The following is an 18,143-nucleotide window of genomic DNA, read 5'->3' as shown; positions in this document are numbered from 1 at the left end:
AGGTTATGGTATTTGATTATAAGGGCAAATTATCTTTTACAAAATAGTGAAGTAAACAGATTTCTTTATAGTTCTTTCAGAGTTTATGACAAGCCCTACTATATGTTGAGTTATACTATTTTACTTCTTTATTGTCCTTTTCAGGATATTTTCTCAGCATAATTGAGTACACCCCATTTTGAAAATGAATATTTGTATCCATTTCTCAGTGAATATAGGCTATGTATTTTGGTGCATTTAAACAAAACAGATTTATTACACAGATATATTTATAAAATTATTATTTTAGTCACCAAACATATTTAGAAATTGAAAGATAATACAATTAAAATCAAGCAAAATATTGCAAAAAAATCCCTATAAATTTCAACAAAAATGTTCAATTGTTTTTTGCTTCTCTTGATTTTAAATTTGTATTTAATATTTTTCAATAACATATACATTTGGGTGTACTAGTTTTTGGACCGTTAGTGTACGTTATTTTGTTCCATAAGCTCCAGATTTGGCTTCAGTACTGACTAATCTAATGTATATGCACAAATATAATATTGTAAAGCTTCTTATTAAAATATGAATTTAAAAGATAGATTTTTGAGAGGTGTACTTATATATGCTGGGTACTGTATGGATAAAATCTAAAAATAATATAGAATACATTTTTATATAGTATACAATTTTTATATAAATATAAAAATAAGAAGAGTACATTTTGATTTCACGTAGACTTTAATTTCTACTTTGGTAATTAATTACTTTAACTAATTGCTGTCGATCAATTGATTTTTTATTTATTCTAACATGATCAATGGACTGTTTAGCTCAAACTGCTATAATTTGTTTCTTACTGTGAATATCTGTTTTTAATAATGGAGATGGAGGCTCTGCTAACAGACCATTAGAGATGGAGAGATCGTCCACACCACAGTCTGAAAGATCGGTTACGCCTCAATCCCAGAAAAGCACAGGGAAGAACAGAAAAGGGTGAGGGGCATCAATTACAGTCCTTTGAACATAGATTGGCTTTGCCTGTAGTTGCTTATTGTGACACCCTTTTTTTCTGTATGCATGGAATATCAAGATGACATTTGCAAGAAAGTCCCATAATTAACCATTCACAATGTGACGTATATCAGGACAAACATAATCTGTGATTTAGAACGTTAATTAAACGTGCATTTTAATGAGGCTATGTGGCAACAATGTAGCATCTTGCTGTTTAAAACTATTACATGATTGCAATGTATTGTTTCACGTCATTTGTTGTTGTTGTTGATTAGTAGGCAGTATATTTTTAAATTCAGCAGGCTCGTGTTTGATTCTGTGCCAGCCTGTGTCTTCTCATTAAGGCCGTCTGTGATTCGCTCTCATTAGGCATCTGTGTTTTAGGAAGAGAGCGGTTGCAGTGGAACCATCAGGTTTACCAACTGTACCCAATAACATGAGAGCACAAATGGCTAAAACGCCGACCCAGACGGAGGCAAGAAACAGGGTAATGCACAACTGCATTCCTACGTACACATTTGCGTGAATGACAAGATAGCGGCATTTAACCTCTCTCTCTCTCTCTCTCTCTCTCTCTCTCTCTCTCTCTCTCTCTCTCTCTCTGTGTGTTTGTTCAGCCTGATGGGGCAGAGAGCGTGTCTAGTATACAGAGCAGTGACAGCATCCCTGAAAAGATGGCGGATGGGCGGAGACAAACAGATTCCAGCACACCCTCCATCGCCGTATCCAGAGCCTCCCTCTCATCAGGTATCGCCATGGCAACAGCTGGACGTATATGTGTATATATATATGTCGCTACCATACATACAGTACTGTGCAAAAGTCTTAGGCCAGTAGTATTTTCACAAAAAAAGGGTTTAAAGTCAGTTATTTCTATTTTTTGCTGTAGCATGTCTGTTTGAAATATCACTTTACATTTTCAAACATTATTCTACAGTGAGATTATTGTCTGCACAAGGAGTCTGACAACAGCCAGTGCTCCACACAGAGATCCGATCATCATCCAGTCTATCTGAGACAAACTAAATCCAGAAGAACTTTGCAAGCTACAGTACTGTTCAAAGTTTTAGGCACTTGTAAAAAATGCTGTAATATGGGGATGCTTTCAAAAATAATGCATAGATTTTATTTAGCAATTAACTTAAATTAACTAAATCAAATGAACATTTGGTATGACTTTGTATCACTTTGCATTTAAAACACTTGATACACTTGCCCATAGCTTTTGAGGTTGCTTTCAGGTAGGTTTTTTGAAGTATCTTAGAGATGTTGTCTTCAAACCTTATATTTTTTGTTGAAAATGCTTGTGGCCGAAGACTTTTGCACAGTACTGTATATATACTATTGCTATCAAAGACACCAGTGTTTCCCTGTATCAGTTCCCGGTAACAAAAAATTGAGTTATTAAGCAGAAACATTAAAAGGTCTGAGGCCTCACTGAAAATGTGTTTCTTAATTAAATTGATCCCCCTAACTGTCACCCCATATTTGGAGTTCACACTTGAAAATGATATAATATGCCTTCTGCTAGATCTCTGCAACTCTCACATGGTCGCCCACTGAAACTAAGCAGGGCTGCGCCCGGTCAGTACCTGCATGGGAGACCACATAGGAAAGCTAGGTTGCTGCCAGAAGTGGTGTTAGTGAGGCCAGCAGGGGCGAACAACCTGCGGTCTGTGTGGGTCGTAACGCCATTGTATATTGAAAGGGATTCTATACTGCTCAGTGAGTGTTGACTCTTGTCGTCGTTAAAAAAAAAGAGAAAAAGAGTAGGAGTTTAACCCCGGCTTCATGGTCAAATTTGCCTACTGGCCTCTGTGCATCAGGCCTCCTAACCATCCTCATATCAACATTGGCTACATCACACAATATGGCTGACGTCACATCATCCAGGTGGATGCTGCACATTGGTGTTGGATGAGGAGATTCCCCCTATTGTGTAAAGTGTCTGTGAATTTGTAAACCTACACAGTTTTTGCATCAAAAACACAATGCACACCTTGCTCTGTTGCCTGTAAACTAGCTAACTAAAAATAAAAAAAATCCTAGCCCGTTTATTTAAATTGAGCTAACTAATGTTACGTTAACTGTAAGATTGACTGGTTGTATTTCCTTGAGCAATAATCTGATTTATTTTTTTTAATTATGTAAAACTATTGACTTTAAAAAGAACAAACATGTTACTCCAGTAAAATGAGTGCCACTAAATCAATGAAGGCTTTTTAAATAAAACAGTACATCGTGTTAATATCTGTAGACCTATCCTCAAGCTAATCTCAGGCTCTGGGGCCTCATGTATCAACGTTGCGTATGCACAAAAACTTTGCGTACGCTAGATTTCATGCTCACGTTTGGATTTACTAACGATGAAATTAATGTGAGAATGTGCGTTGGTCCACGCCAACTTCATGTCTGGCACGTGCATTTCTTGTGTGTGTTTGTTTTATTTCCATTGGCGACTCCAATTGTGTTAAATTGTACACTACAAAGTATCTTTGAGCTGTGCAATGCCAACTGTATGGGATGGGATCATCCGCATGTCTAGCAGGTATATAAGGTTTCCATACCATACTGTTGACCAGCCAAACATTAAAGCGCAATTTGCAGCGATCACCAATTTTCCCCATAGCAATCGACTGCACACACATTGCTATAAAGGCGCCATCTGAAGATGAATTTGGAAAGGTGAATCGGAAACATTTCCATTCAATAAATGTGCAAATAATATGTGATGCTCAAATGTGCTTAACACAACACACACACTTATTAATGATTCCTACTTGTCTTCCTCGTGATGAAGAGTAGGCAAAATCTGATATGTAATGGGGAAAAAAGAAGATTGAGGTTATCAGACGCTGGATTCGAACCGAGTCCATGATTGATAGTGTCAAAACATGTTGCCATGCGCTTTACGAGCTACGCCACTCACACTGCTGAAATCCGCTCTCTTTCAGTCACTCAATCAAACGAGACACCACAAAATTTTACACCTTTACATCGCACTATTTCTTTTTTAATTCCTTCACAGTGCGATGTTCAGACCCCACTGCATTAACCGCATCAGCTAAACTCCCCCCCTCTATTTTTTTCTTTTGTTATTAATTCTGGAGGACAAACTTGCAAATAACACCTTTTATCTCCGGTCTACCACCAAATGGAGCACCTCCAATTCACATTCTGTTCAAAGTTTCTCTTTTTGCTTGCTTTTGCCATTGCTTTTTCATTTGGTTTTGCCAAAGAAGAGTCATTACCATATTTATTTGGGGGAGGAGGCAGGGGGAGGTTTTGCGATAATGCACGTGCGCTCAGTTTTACGTTAATTCGGATATACAAAGAGAATATGTGTGGGATTAAGCGTACACAGTGTTTCATACATCTGAATTTTTTACTGCGTACACACATTTACAGCTTTGTCCGTGCGCAATGTTTTAGTATGAATTCAATGCAAGTCTTCGTACATGAGGCCCCTGGTCTTCAGCACAATGGTAACTTCCCCAAAAATCCAATCTTGACAGAACCTCTTTTAAAACTATATTCCATTCAAGAGTTCACACTTAGCTGATGATTAATTATAAGCTTGTTTGGCATGCTGTCTCGGGTGAGAGCCCTGAGATCATAAGATCCTCGAGCCCGGGGCTCCCTCCCGTTGCAAGGCGAGAGGGGAGTTTGAGCTCAGGTAGATCTCGAGAACTCCCCCGCTGTAATAACCTATGAACAGCCAGTGATTGCTCTTGAGAGATAACCATTTACTAGGAGCATGTCTATAGTGCCGGTTTGGATTAGTCAATTAACTTATGTTGCATGTTTTTTGGACAGTGGGAGGAAACCGGGGAACCCGGGGGAAACCCACGTGAGCACGGGGAGAAAATGCAAACTCCGCACAGAAATGTCTGCTGGTTTGGTAAAGCCTAGAACCAGAGACATTCTTGCTGTGAGGCAACAGTGCTAAGCACTGGGCCTCCGTGTCACCCATCTAGGAAGAAGGAGGAGTAGGGGTGGATGGGGGGATTCTTTAAAACAAAGATAGCGGTGGTACGTAACCCAGGGTATTTGTAGTAGCTTAGGAGTCGTCTGATTGGTGCATTGAGAATTGGATAATGCGGATCCAGCCGCTAGCAATCATAAGCACGTGATCCTCTCGAAATTAGTTTATAACTAAACTTCACTTAATGAATCATTAAACACTGACATGGTATTATTCGTGTATAAAAACACGATATCACACATAATATGATACAAATGTAGTTTTTTCAACAATTACTCATTTCAAACAATCATTTTAAATAAGTAAAAAATGCATAATATGCTAATAGTGCATAATTTTACAATTAAAATCAACAATAACAATTAGTAATTCTTTCTAAAATACATCAGTTATGCCATTGATTAGATTTTACATGCTACACTACACAAATCTTTTTCTTAAAAGATAAAAAGGTAATGCACCTTCTACTTTGCAGGTGCAAAAAACATGGCATTAATTGTCCATTATAATAATATTAATTCTGTTATTATATGATATTACCAAATAATAATAATAATAATGAATTTAGGCATTGTAATCACTTGTTATGTTTTCATCTGTAGTTGTGAATGTAATTTATTTAAAAAAAAAAAGTAAAACTGTATAAATAATTTCTGAATGAAGCACCCTTTCCTTGACGTGTTAAAAAGGCTGACTTTCTGACTTCCTTGGAAACTGGTGTTTATAAACAACAATAAAATTAGAAGTTGCTGCATCTGAGGAAGCTCGCTGTACTGCAGCTTACTTTTCTTACATGATAAATGAGTTGCGCCTCAGAGTGTGCAAATGTCAAATGTAATAACAAAAGCTGTCACGTAATCTTGCGATGAGGCGGATGCTTGTTGTTTGTGAACATAATCATGTGAGACAGTTCTGGGAGGTCATTTAACCGAATCATTTTGATGACAGACTTTGGGTCAAGCAGTTCAGAATGACTAAAACAATACTTGAGATGCTGTGCATTGAGATCGTTTCGCTGGTTAGTCCAGGCAGAATTCAAAATGTCAACACACAGTGCATTAATTAATGTTAACAAGCACAGCGTTGGATTTTAATAATGCATTAGTAAATGCGGAACTATGATTAATAAATGCTGTACAATCATTGTTTATTGTTTGTTCATGTTAGTAAATGCATTAACTATCATTATGTGTCCCCTATTGTAATTGTTATAAATAAAATGGGTAGGAATTCTCAGATCTGGATTTTTGCAGCCAGTACCGAGTACTATTTCCTTATCATGGTTATCGGTCCATACCAAGTACCGATTCTGATGCTTCAAGTTTTAGAATGCATAAAGCACATTTTCCCTGTAAGTATAATACTTAAGTGGAGATCTCTCCTTACCTAAGAGAATAAATTAAAGATGTTGCATATAATTCCTTAAATATGTCTCTTAGACCATTGTGTGGACATGTAATGGACAGAAGCAGCTTTACAGAAAACAATAGATAAAACTGATACAAAAATTGGTAAGAAAAACCACTAACATGTTTGAACACATTGCAAATGATAGAAAAAGAATTGAACATGTCTCAATGAAGTTTGGAATGCATATTTGATGCATAAGAAGTCAATATGCACACCTATAAATCCATTACTAACAGAAAATAGGTCCATAAACTACTGTTTATTGCAATAAGTATATTACGTAAGTTATATTATAAAATATTCATATTAAAAACATATTTTTTATTTTTTTATTACCCTAATATATTCAGGCAGGCTTTACTGAACTTGCAATATTGTTAAGAAACACAGAACATTCGGCTCTGATATGTAAAAAGATTTCAGTTCTTATATGTCCTCTGCTTGTAAACTCATAAGCAAACAATTGTAATCGGTTCATAAAATCAGCCAGATTAGCGAGTACAGATCAAGTCATGAAATGTTTATCGACTCATACTGATCTGTGGCCAGTCGATGGGAGTATCTCTAAAAATGGGTAAAAAAAATGTACTTTTGTTTTGTAAGAATGACAAAATATCTCCTTCCACAGATCGCAGCCGCTCAGAGGTGGACCTCAGTAATCCTGGAGAGGGATTGAGTGAAGATCCTCTGATCAGCCGGTGCCGCTCAGTTCCTGGACTCAACGATGGGGTAGATTTGAGCCGCAGGCTCTTAAACCACTTCTCACTTGCAATCTTGTTCACAGTTTTTTTTCCTCCAGTGTTCAGGATATGGCTTCCAGACAGGGAGTTAAATTGATAAGAGACAGCCTGCTATAATGTGATTTTTCTGAAATCAGATTGCTGAGTGAAGTGATCGCTCACATAAAGGAAAGAAGTGCTGCTTTCAATGTAATATTGGCTGAAGGCAGTGTTTGTGCTCTAGGACTCGGATGAGGACATTGATGCGGTGTTATCAGCACACTACAAAACCAACCGGAGCGTCTGCAGTGCACAATCAATGGTATAATGATTCAAACACACACACACACACACAATACAGTATAATAATAGGTGCTTTGATGCAATGTGTTCTTGCTGGCTGTGCAGATGTCTGAATTGAACGCAATATATATTTCGGAATTTTTGTTTTTCGGTGTTTTGAATATTTAGAAACGTATTTGAGTGGCTTTTGGCAGGGGCGTTAGAATTATTTTTACACCAGTGTCATTTATTGTTGTTGAGATGTTTGTCTTAAAAGTTTTTGTTAAATCGTATTTTTATATATATTTTAGAATTTTATGTATAATAATTTTTTGATTGAAGTTTTAAAAAACCTTTTGTGTATTATTATTATTATTATTATTATTATTATTATTATTATTATTAATAATTTTATTTAATTAATACATTTTAATATTGGTCTATATCATGGACCGTAAAAAGATATAGATGTAGTATCCATAACTTCACCCGTAGGTTTCTGAAGAGTGCAAATGAAGCTACAAGTGGGCGTGGCCAACCATTGCCATTATGTTTGTGCGTCATCACACTGACCGGGTGTTACCAAACAAAGGCAAAGAGGCGGAGCGTTAGTGGTGCTACAGATGCCTGCTCGGATTTTGCTTAGACAAGATTTTTTTGGGAAGAAACGCTTTATACTTCATTAACGGCAACTTGTTTGTGTTCTGACCACATGCGCTTGGTTGTATACTATATTCATAAAGTGTTTAGACCTTTAAAAACATTGTTGTATTACATTGAGCCACTAAACATTGTTCTTATGATGTTTTTCTACAAGAGGAAAACGTGAATTACTTCCAAATACTTCAAATATAGTCTGTGTTAGTAAATGCAAGGCTATTTATGAACTCCAGGCATAACACTGTATAACAACGTTTCAGATGACCGTTCTAGAGCATACAGCTAATCAATCTGTCAGATTCTGGAGTGCATTACAGGTCTAAAGAAAATTATAAATGACCTTAAATAAAACAAATACATTTATAGATATGGCATATAAGTAAATAATTTCACTCACCTGGGAAATGGAGGCAACTTGAATATGATGTATATGCCGAGTTCAGTAGCTAATCAGTCAGTATCAGCTGAGGTGACGTGACGGAGACCAGCGAGACCTAGCTGTCACTCAAGTGACCACGCCATTAATTATGCAGACTTGATGTAACTTAATATGCTATATATGAAAATGAGTTATAAAAAATCACCCCCTCACAGTTTTCATGAAGGCTAATATTAGCTATATACATCAAAATCGTTGTTTTTTTTGTACCAGGCTGTAAACACCCTTTTTACTGCTGTAAAGTTGGCCATTTTAACATCGGGGTCATTAGAAATGTGCTCTATTATGGAGCCAGACTAGCGAGTTTTAATGAACTGCACTTTCAGTTGCTTTCGTATTAGCTTCACGAAGGAGAGCAGGATGTTGCCGCTTGTCTATATAGTTTTAGTATTATTTTAGCGTTAATACTAATTATTCATTTTTACAAATACTTCAGTTTTAGCTAATTGAAAATACTAAATATATTTCACAAATATAAAAAGACTGAAACTAGTTTGATTATATATTTTGTTTAATTTAACATGGATTTCGAAAAAACAAAAATGGGTTAATTTATATTAGTTTAGCTTTAGTTTTAGTTTACTTTCATAAAAAAATCTTGCTCTTATATTTGTTAGTTGAATCAAATTGAACATTTCTAGTCATCTCAACTTACATCAATCAAACTGACTAAAAATATGAAGTTACATTTTGTATAACTTAATAATAATTGAATTGAAACCTGATTAACTTATTAAAATAAGTTAAAGCAAATTAAAATATTTGTTGTCTTTTTGTCATAATTTTTTTACAGTGCACTACACGCTCTACTTATTTCAGCTTTTCTACCTTCTGTATATTATCATTTCCTCCTCCAGGCAAAATATCCAGTTACATGAGATCGCTTAATTTGTTGACTCACCTGGCAGACCCACATGTCCATTTATTATTGCATAATCTCATATACACACAATTTAGCATAGATAACTACTGAAAGTGCATCATTGTCTTGTTTCCTGGTTCTTGGCCACACACAGAGATGCAGGTGGTACATTAAGACGCAACAAAGGAGGCGTAATTTAGGCAAACAAGAAGACAAGTGGCCTCTTTGAAAACAGCTGGCATGACTTGTAGCTCACACACAGTCTCTAACAGCTACATGAGTCAGATGTGTGGAGCACTCAATGAAGAGGGGACAGGCTTTCACTCACAGCCAGTCACCCGGTAGTGATTCCAAAGAAAAAGGTCATGTCATGTTGCCAACATGTCCTCTCAAAAGTACATGATGGACTTCTGTGGAACACAAAACAATGTTTTGAAGAATGTTCTTGCTGCTTTTTGACATGCAGTAAAAGGGGATGGGGACTGGGGTGGTCAGACTCCAAATAATGGCAGAAATCACATTCATTTAATCATTACAGTGGTCCGTGCATCTTCTGTGTTATATACACTGTAAATCCCAAAAAGTTAAGGTAACTCAAACCATTTGAGGAAACGGATTGTAACAAACCATTTAAGTTCAAAAACGAATCCTAATGAGTACTGTGAACTTACTCCATTTGAGTAAATGAAGCATTTTGAGCATAGTTAAGGCAACGCAAACTATTTGAGCAAACCGATTGCAACAAACCATTTGAGTAAAAAAAAAAACTAATCTATATGAGTACTGTGAACTTACTCCATTTAAGTTGCCTTTAACTTACTCCATGAAGTAATGAGGTATTTAATTAACACTTTCAAAACTCTTTTCAAATGAGTAGAATTAACTTTCAGTAAATTTTGAGTTAATTACACTCATTTCATTTGATAAAGTTGACTTTTACAGTTGACCTAATAGTACACATTCCCAGGATGTATACAGATCTATAGGCACAGTTTCTGCCTGGTATTAACATTCATTTTTAGTGAACCAATCACAAGTTTACAGTAAGGGAAGTTTATTTATATAGCACATTTCATACACCATGGCAATTCAAAGTGCTTTACATAAACAGGAATAAAAGAGATAAGTATAAGAAAATAAAAACAAATAACAGTGTTTAAAAACAGATAAAGCAGATTTTAAAAATGTAGAAAAACATAGAAAAACAATCTAGCTGAATGCATTTTTGACCTTAGAAGGGATAACCATATTTTAGATTCATTCAATACATCTGTAGTTTGTGTCATCCACATGTGATTAGATTAACAAAACACATTTTTAATACCAGTTGTAAATTGGGCCTTAGCATCATTTAGCCAGAAACAGATAACAGGTAAATGTATTTACACTGCTGAAATTGTTGTTTTTTGTTGTTTTACTTCAGTCTATCCATGTTTGAGAAAAGACACTGACTGGGTAAAAATGAAGAAGCAATAATTAATACAGATTTGATTCAATCTTGTCACTGGAGAAGCACTAGTTAAGATTCTAAGTCAATGATTCACTCTAAAAATGTGGAAAAAACATTCTAAATGTTTTTTTAGGGCTTAGCCATGTGAATAAAGGCTTTCCCCTCCACATTTTTCAAGTGCCTTGGACTGATTTTGCTGTTTATTTTGATTGAATCCCTTACCCAAAGAGCACCGACACATTATTTAAGCTACCCCTAAGCACTTTTTGTTTGATTTTGGATTTTTATAACATTTAGGTTGTTTAACTAGTATGAAGTTTAGGATGTTCAGGTGAAGAATGCAGTGTATGTTTTTTCAGCTGACCTGTTGTAACATATGCTACTTGAACATCCTTTTCATCAATGTGAAATGCATTAACTGTTATTGTATATCTTATCCATGTTGCGTGGGAAATAGATACAGACTTGGTTAAATCTTGTTATCAGAGAAGCACTAATTAAGATTTTAAGTCAATGATTTCAGCCCTTCAAAACTTTTACAGCCGAAAGCAAATTTTAAATAAACCAAAAAAAAAAAAAAAAAAATAGTTTGCATTGCAAAGGCATTGCATAACTAGAAAAAAAGCTCTGTAAACATTCTACTAAACATCTCCAATTGTTGTAGAAAGTAAAATGAATGTGTTTGAAATGTCATGAGGGTATGCATATATAACAGTGTTAATTATTGGGTGAACTGTCACTTCAGAGATTCACAAATAATCAGATGTGAAAGAGCTGCTCCTCGCCTCCCGCAGTCTGTCTTTTGTCATGCTGTCTGTTTTTCTTACTTGTCTTCTCTGCTCTGTGTTTTTCTCCTATTTGCCTTCATGCTGCCACTCTTCTGTCTTGCTCCAGTCTTCCACTCCTGCCTCGGAGAGAAAGTGGGGTTTCCTTAATGTACCAGATTCAGATGCTGACACTGTAAGTGTTCAGTCTGTCTGTCGCTCTGTCTGTCTGTCTGTCCGTCTGATTTTCTGTCTGTCTGTCTGTCTGTGATTTGTCTGTCTGTCTGTCTGTCTGTCTGTCTGTCTGTCTGTCTGTCTGTCTGTCTGTCTGTCTGTCTGTCCGTCTGATTTTCTGTCTGTCTGTCTGTGATTTTTCTGTCTGTCTGTCTATCTGCCAGCTTCAGTTTTTCTCTCTGGCTTTTCTTTATCACTCATACCACTGACTTCTGTAACACTGTACAGCTAATAATGGCAGCATTTGTAAATACACTGTAAAAAACCAATTAGTTAACTTATAAGAAAAAAGTAAGTAAACACATTAGAACTTAGAACTGTTGAGTTAACTTAAATGTTATAATTAACCACATAGTATAGTATTTACTTAATAACTCAAAGGCAACAGGTTTACTCACTTTTTTAGGTAAAGTCAACTAATCGCTATAAAAACATGTTTGCACTTTTTGTTTTTAAGTCAGTGAATTTGTTTTTTACAGTGTATAAGCAAAGAATGCTGAGAAAAAAACGACTTCATTTTTGTTCGTCTGCTCAAAATAATAATAATAAAAAAAAATAAAAAAAAAGCGGATGAAGCTTGAGTTGGTTTTGGATGCAAGTAGAGGCTTTTTTCCCAGTTTGTGGTGAACTAAATTGCAATTCTCTCCAGCTGTGATTCTTGGAGATTGTTTTGTTCAATCAAACCATCATACTAACAGTGAGACAAGATGGACATGTGTCCTCTTCTAGGCTGATTCAGAACTCTTACAGTTGACTTAAATGATTAACCCATACCCTGATGGTGGAAATAGCCATTTCAGTGTGTTTGCCATATTCTAATAGACACCATTTTGTGAAGCTCAACAACCGTTTGCCACGGTTTATAACCCTGTATAGTCCTAAAACACATTAAGCTTTGTAGTCATCGAGATGTACTAAACAAAATGTAAATATCAGTAAGAACGTAATTCAAATATATTTTTCTTATAAGAATTAATATATTCATACATATTTACCAAGGATTTATTTATTTAGGATAAAAGTGTACTTGTCATGATTTTGCCAAGTAAAATGCGATCCTGGATTTTACGGTGTGAAGACTATCACTGTTCCTTAAATCCAAGGGAAGCAACTTGCATAGCCGAGGAGCCGTAGAACTAAAAAATCTGGCGTGGTGGCACCAGAGTGATAGAGTTGGATGATCTAAGAGTGCAAGAAGAGGTATAGATATGGAGAAGTTCAAGAGATATTGAGGAGCTAGATTGTGAAGTACCTCAAAAGTGAGAAGTAATATTTTAAAATCATAAAATGTGATACTTGAAGCCAATGAAGCTGATAAAGAAGTGGTGTGACATGTTCGTGAGATGAAGTCTTGGAAAGACACGAGCTGCACCAGTCGGAGTTCATGGAGAAGTTTAGAAGGAAGCCCAGTGAGAAGAGCATTACAATAGTCGAAATGTGAAGTAACTAGTGCATGGATAAGAATTGCTCTATTATTAGTTGTGAGAGAAGGTTGTGAGAGAAGTTGTGAGAGAATTAGTTGTGACAGAGACGAGGAATATTACGCAGGTGGAAATATAAAGTACGCGTAACATTATTGATATGACCTTCAAAAGAAAGTGTGCCATTAAAGCTCTTGACCTGCAAAGAGGGACAAATGCTATTATTATCAATATCTATGTTCAAATTATTGGATTTTTCTAAAATGCTTTTAGTCCCAATGAGTAGGGCTTCAGTTTTATCGGTATTTATTTTTAAAGAGTTTTTAAGTTATCATTTGTCAAGGAGGAAGGAAGAAAAGAACTGGAGTGTTTGGTGGACAGGTAGAGTTGAATGCATCAGTGTTGCAGTAAAATTGTTTATTCTATTTCCAAAAAATATGACCAACGGGGAGTAAATATATAATAAATAGTAGTGGACCAGTACAGAATCTTGCTGAACATCAGTAGTGACAATCTGTGATCTCGACTTAAAGTCCTTAATCATCCATCAAATGAAAAAAGACTGATTAAGTCTGATTATTATAAGTAAAAAGACCAGGGTCACCAACCTTTTTGAAACTGAGAGCTACTTCTAAGCTACAAAAAATATTAGATGCAGCTTACTGGTATGTGGTGCTATGGTATGCTATTTTTAGAACAGGTCCGCGGGCAACTCATGTGATCCTCGTGGGCTACCTGGTGCCCGTGGGCACCATGTTGGTGACCCCTGATTTAGACAAAATACATTCTACAGGAAAGGACTGCCAGTGATCCATACAGAAGCAAGCCTATTCAAAAGTACCTCGTGCAAAACTGTCACAGGCTGCATTAGATCAACATAGATGTTGATCCAGGAGCATGTAAAACTGTGCTGTGTTTGCAGTGGTTTGTTCTCAGAGAAAGCAGAGGGGTTTTTTTCTGCTAATATTTTGAGCAAAAGATCACAAGAGCCTTTTTTGCTCATATTCACCAAGGGTGCCAGCATTAGTGTAGTGCACAGTAGATGCCAGCAGAAACTTGTGATCATATGCTCACCCCCACATGTGTCTGTGCTCTGCAGACCAGCATCAACAGTCTGATGAGTGTGTACAGTGAGACGGGGGACTATGGCAGTGTTCGGGTTTCGGGGGAGATCCTGCTGAACATCTCTTACAGCTATAAAACCGGGGCTCTCAACGTGCTCGTCCGCGAGTGCCGCTGCCTAGCAACCGGAGATGAGAGGAGACAGCGCACGGATGCGTAAGGCCACACACACACACACACACACACACACACACACACACACACACACACACACACACACACACACACACACACTGCTATATACTTCACTTTGAGCCCTGGCAGAGCAGATCAGCACTGCGTGTATGTTGGGTGGCAATGCATTAACATCGTTTCAGTGTGTTTATTTTCTTGCTTAGTTAAAACAGATTAGACAATTCTGCCATTATTTACTGTAGCATCATTTATGGAGTCAGTTGTTGTTGTTGTAGTAATACATAAATAAAATGATCATTTAAACTTGCATATACTAATATTTATTACCACATAATTATTTAAATAATTAAATGTAAAAATATATTATTTTCAGTTTTCACTATAATTTTAGTTAGTATTAACATTAAAGGGCACCTATGATGTTTGGACACCTTTTTGTAAGCTTTTTGGACAGAACTGTGTGCAGGTATAGTATGTCCACAGTCATATTGGAGTGCTATAAAGACAAGAAGTCTCTTCACGAGTTCACACTTGCAACAGTTTCAGAATAAAGCGTATTTGGCGTGCTGTCCGGGGAGAGGGCTCTGAGCTCGGGGAAGACACCTAAACTCGAGTCATTCCTCTTATCAGGAAACAAAGAGGAATAGGGATTCGAGCGAAGTATCTAGCCCGGCCCCAGAACGCTCCCCCCGGGATAGTAATGCTTAAGAGGTGAGGTGACGGGGTGGTGGAGGGATGCTAAAGTCGTAAGATGCTGCAGGTAAGACAGCTTTGGTATATATAGGGGTTTGGTCAAGAACTGATTGGATAATAGAATAATTGTCAATGACGTATTTGATACTGAAACTTCTGCGCGTGCTCCTCCCGAAATTTGTTTATCAAACATCACTTATTTTTTACATTTCCTGATGTTAAAATAGGATCCAAATCCTTCCCATTTTGAGGCCGACTGCAACGTGACATAGTAAAGTGCGGTTTCCCTGCCTACAGAATTGATTGACAGCTGCATATTAACATGTCTCTGTAGTAAAGTATATAATAATATTAACAAAACAGGACGTGCACAAAGCAACCAGGAATAAAAGATCTGTTCGGCTCTCTGTAATCATCAATCATCATCAAATCTGATCAAGAGTGAGTTTTACAAGTTTAAAACGTTTTTAAAACAGTGCATGTTTGTAATGAATTACAGCGATTTTACCGTCTTTACTTTATCACCACAGCCACATGTCTTTGCTTCACACCTGCCTTGTTTAGTTCGGTTGAATCGCACTAAAGTTCGTGCGGTTCGTTTGGGCAGGTGTGAATGTAGCAATCGCACTGGAGTGCGCATCAAAAGCGGACCAAGACCTTCTTGAAGAGGTGGTCTCGGTACGCTTTTAAACGAACCCTGGAGCGGTTAGTTTGTGGTCAGAATATGATCCGAACTAAAACAGAATCAACCGCAAAAGTACTGCACCTTCTTGGACGAATCCAACTGCCGTAGGCCGATGCGCTGTGCATTATGGAAAAATACTTGTTGACAGCGCTTTACCAACAAAGATAGAGAGAGGGAAAAACATTACCTGATGTATCGTTGGTAATATTTCCAGAAGATGACCATGTTGCAGTTTAACTAAATTAATTCACACCTCCTCCTGAAGTGAATAACGATGCACCTTCGCCGTTTGTAATGCTTTAAAACTGTAATGCTTGTTTTCCAGCCGCAGCCGTGCTTCATTCTCGAAATGTATAGTTTGTCTAAAGTGATGTATACAAACTATATAATATACTATGAGCAGGGATACAATCAGCCAGCGCAGCCGCAGCTCCATAGTAAAAAGCGACATTTTGTGTCTGCCAGTTTGTTTACTTGCAGGAGTTCCATTGGCATTCCCCCACGTGAATTCTGACTCAACAACATCTGGCCAATGAGTGATGTGGATTTGGTCACATGACTGCAATTTGGTTCTTTTCAACTGGTGCAGACCAAAGCAATCAGTGTGGTGTGAAAACGACCCAAAGATGGCAGAAAATGCTACAATGTATCATTTGTTGCCCTTGGTCCAGACCAAATGAAGCGAACAACAGATGTGAAAGCACCCTAAGGCACACTCTGACAGACACGTGAAAGCGGTGGGCAGGGTGAACCAGCACTAAAGGCACAGGCCACAAAAACGGTTACATTGTGTTCAAAGCAAAAAATCCAACATTCTGAAAGATATAATAAATAATCTGCTGGGTGTTTTGAGCTGAAACTTTACAGACACATTCTGAAGAAACAAAAGACTTATTTTAAATCTTGAAAAAGGGGTAAAATAGGTGCCCTTTAAAATTAGCATTACCATTTCTTTGTTGAGATATTAATAATATTATTTTGCAATACAAATTCATTGTTTTCTTTTCAGAGTACATTTACTTTCTAACAGGTCCTTATTTACCTAATGAAGAAAATTATACAGTTTAATTATAATTATTAGCCCTCCTGAATTATTTACTCCATATATTTTTTTTCCCATATATATATATTTCTGCTTAATGTAAAGATTTTTTTCAAAACATTTTTATAAATAATAGTTTTAATAGCTCATTTCTAATAACTGCTTTCTTTTATCTTTGCCATGACAGTACATAATATTTTTACTAGATATTTTTCAAGATACTAGTAAAGTGACATTTTAAAGGCTTAATTAGGTTAACTAGGCAAGGAGAGTTATTAGGCAAGTCATTGTATAACAGTGGTTTGTTCTGTAGACTATCGAAAAATATATGGCTTAAAGGGGATAATAATTATGACCTTAAAATGTTTTTTTTTTAATAAAAAACTGCTGTTATTCTAGTAAATAAAACAATTAAGACTTTCTCCAAAAGAAAAAAAAACATTATATGAAATATTGTGAAAAAAATCCTTACTTTGTTAAACATAATTTGGGAAATAATTTAAAAAGAAAATAAAACATTCACAGGAGGGCTAATCATTCTGACTTCAAATGTACATACCAAATGATGTCATTTTTCCCTCTGATTTCCAAAAATGTAATACATTTGAGGTAGGATGGTAAAAAAATCGACCACTTTTCTCATTTCACCTCTTTTATTTTCTTAGAAAAGGAACCAAGTAGCTTAACAACTAAGTAACTTATTACAAATTATTGACAATAAATTATTGAATTGGCAGCTTTGGTTTCATTTAATCCGTTTAATCCAGTCTCCAGTCTTTATTTGTTGCCTAATATATTGATTAGATTAGTTTTGGAGGCTGATATTGTACAGAAGTGAAAGTGTTGTTTTTGTATCTTTGCAGCTATGTTAAAACCTATCTCCTGCCAGACAAGTCCCGTCAAAGCAAGCGCAAAACCAGCATCAAAAGCAACAGCACAAACCCAGTGTTCAATGAGAACCTGAGGGTAAGAGGAGCTCACAGTGTTTTGTGTTGGGTTTGATGAGGTATTGATTTAAAGGCTTTTATCTGACTCTGTGTCTTTGTGCAGTACGTGGTCAGCCACTCTCAGCTGGAGACGCGAACGCTGCAGGTCTCAGTCTGGCATCATGATCGTTTCGGACACAACAACTTCCTGGGGGAAACAGAGATCACCTTTGACTCCTGGGAGTTTGACACACAGATAGAGGAATGGTTCGCTCTGCAGCCTAGAGTGAGTATAGCACACACAAACACACA

General features: G+C 36.5%; 1 protein-coding gene across 2 annotated transcripts in view; it reads left to right on the top strand.

Moving 5' to 3' along the window:
- The window catches only part of sytl5 (synaptotagmin-like 5), a 55,142-nt gene that overhangs the window by 22,592 nt on the left and 14,407 nt on the right, over window positions 1-18,143 (top strand). The window contains exons 5-13 of one of the 2 annotated variants that reach the window (XM_056465428.1): window positions 873-981; window positions 1,387-1,489; window positions 1,620-1,749; window positions 7,026-7,126; window positions 7,361-7,438; window positions 11,704-11,769; window positions 14,328-14,506; window positions 17,769-17,871; window positions 17,956-18,117. In XM_056465428.1, coding sequence (XP_056321403.1) covers window positions 873-981; window positions 1,387-1,489; window positions 1,620-1,749; window positions 7,026-7,126; window positions 7,361-7,438; window positions 11,704-11,769; window positions 14,328-14,506; window positions 17,769-17,871; window positions 17,956-18,117 — 1,031 coding nt within the window. The remainder of the gene's footprint in view (window positions 1-872; window positions 982-1,386; window positions 1,490-1,619; window positions 1,750-7,025; window positions 7,127-7,360; window positions 7,439-11,703; window positions 11,770-14,327; window positions 14,507-17,768; window positions 17,872-17,955; window positions 18,118-18,143) is intronic. The other variant, XM_056465431.1, reaches the window with a different exon arrangement.

The sequence above is a fragment of the Danio aesculapii genome, chromosome 9 (assembly GCF_903798145.1).
Source record: "Danio aesculapii chromosome 9, fDanAes4.1, whole genome shotgun sequence".
Classification (NCBI taxonomy): domain Eukaryota; kingdom Metazoa; phylum Chordata; class Actinopteri; order Cypriniformes; family Danionidae; genus Danio; species Danio aesculapii.
This window is presented reverse-complemented; position numbering and strand designations above follow the sequence as displayed.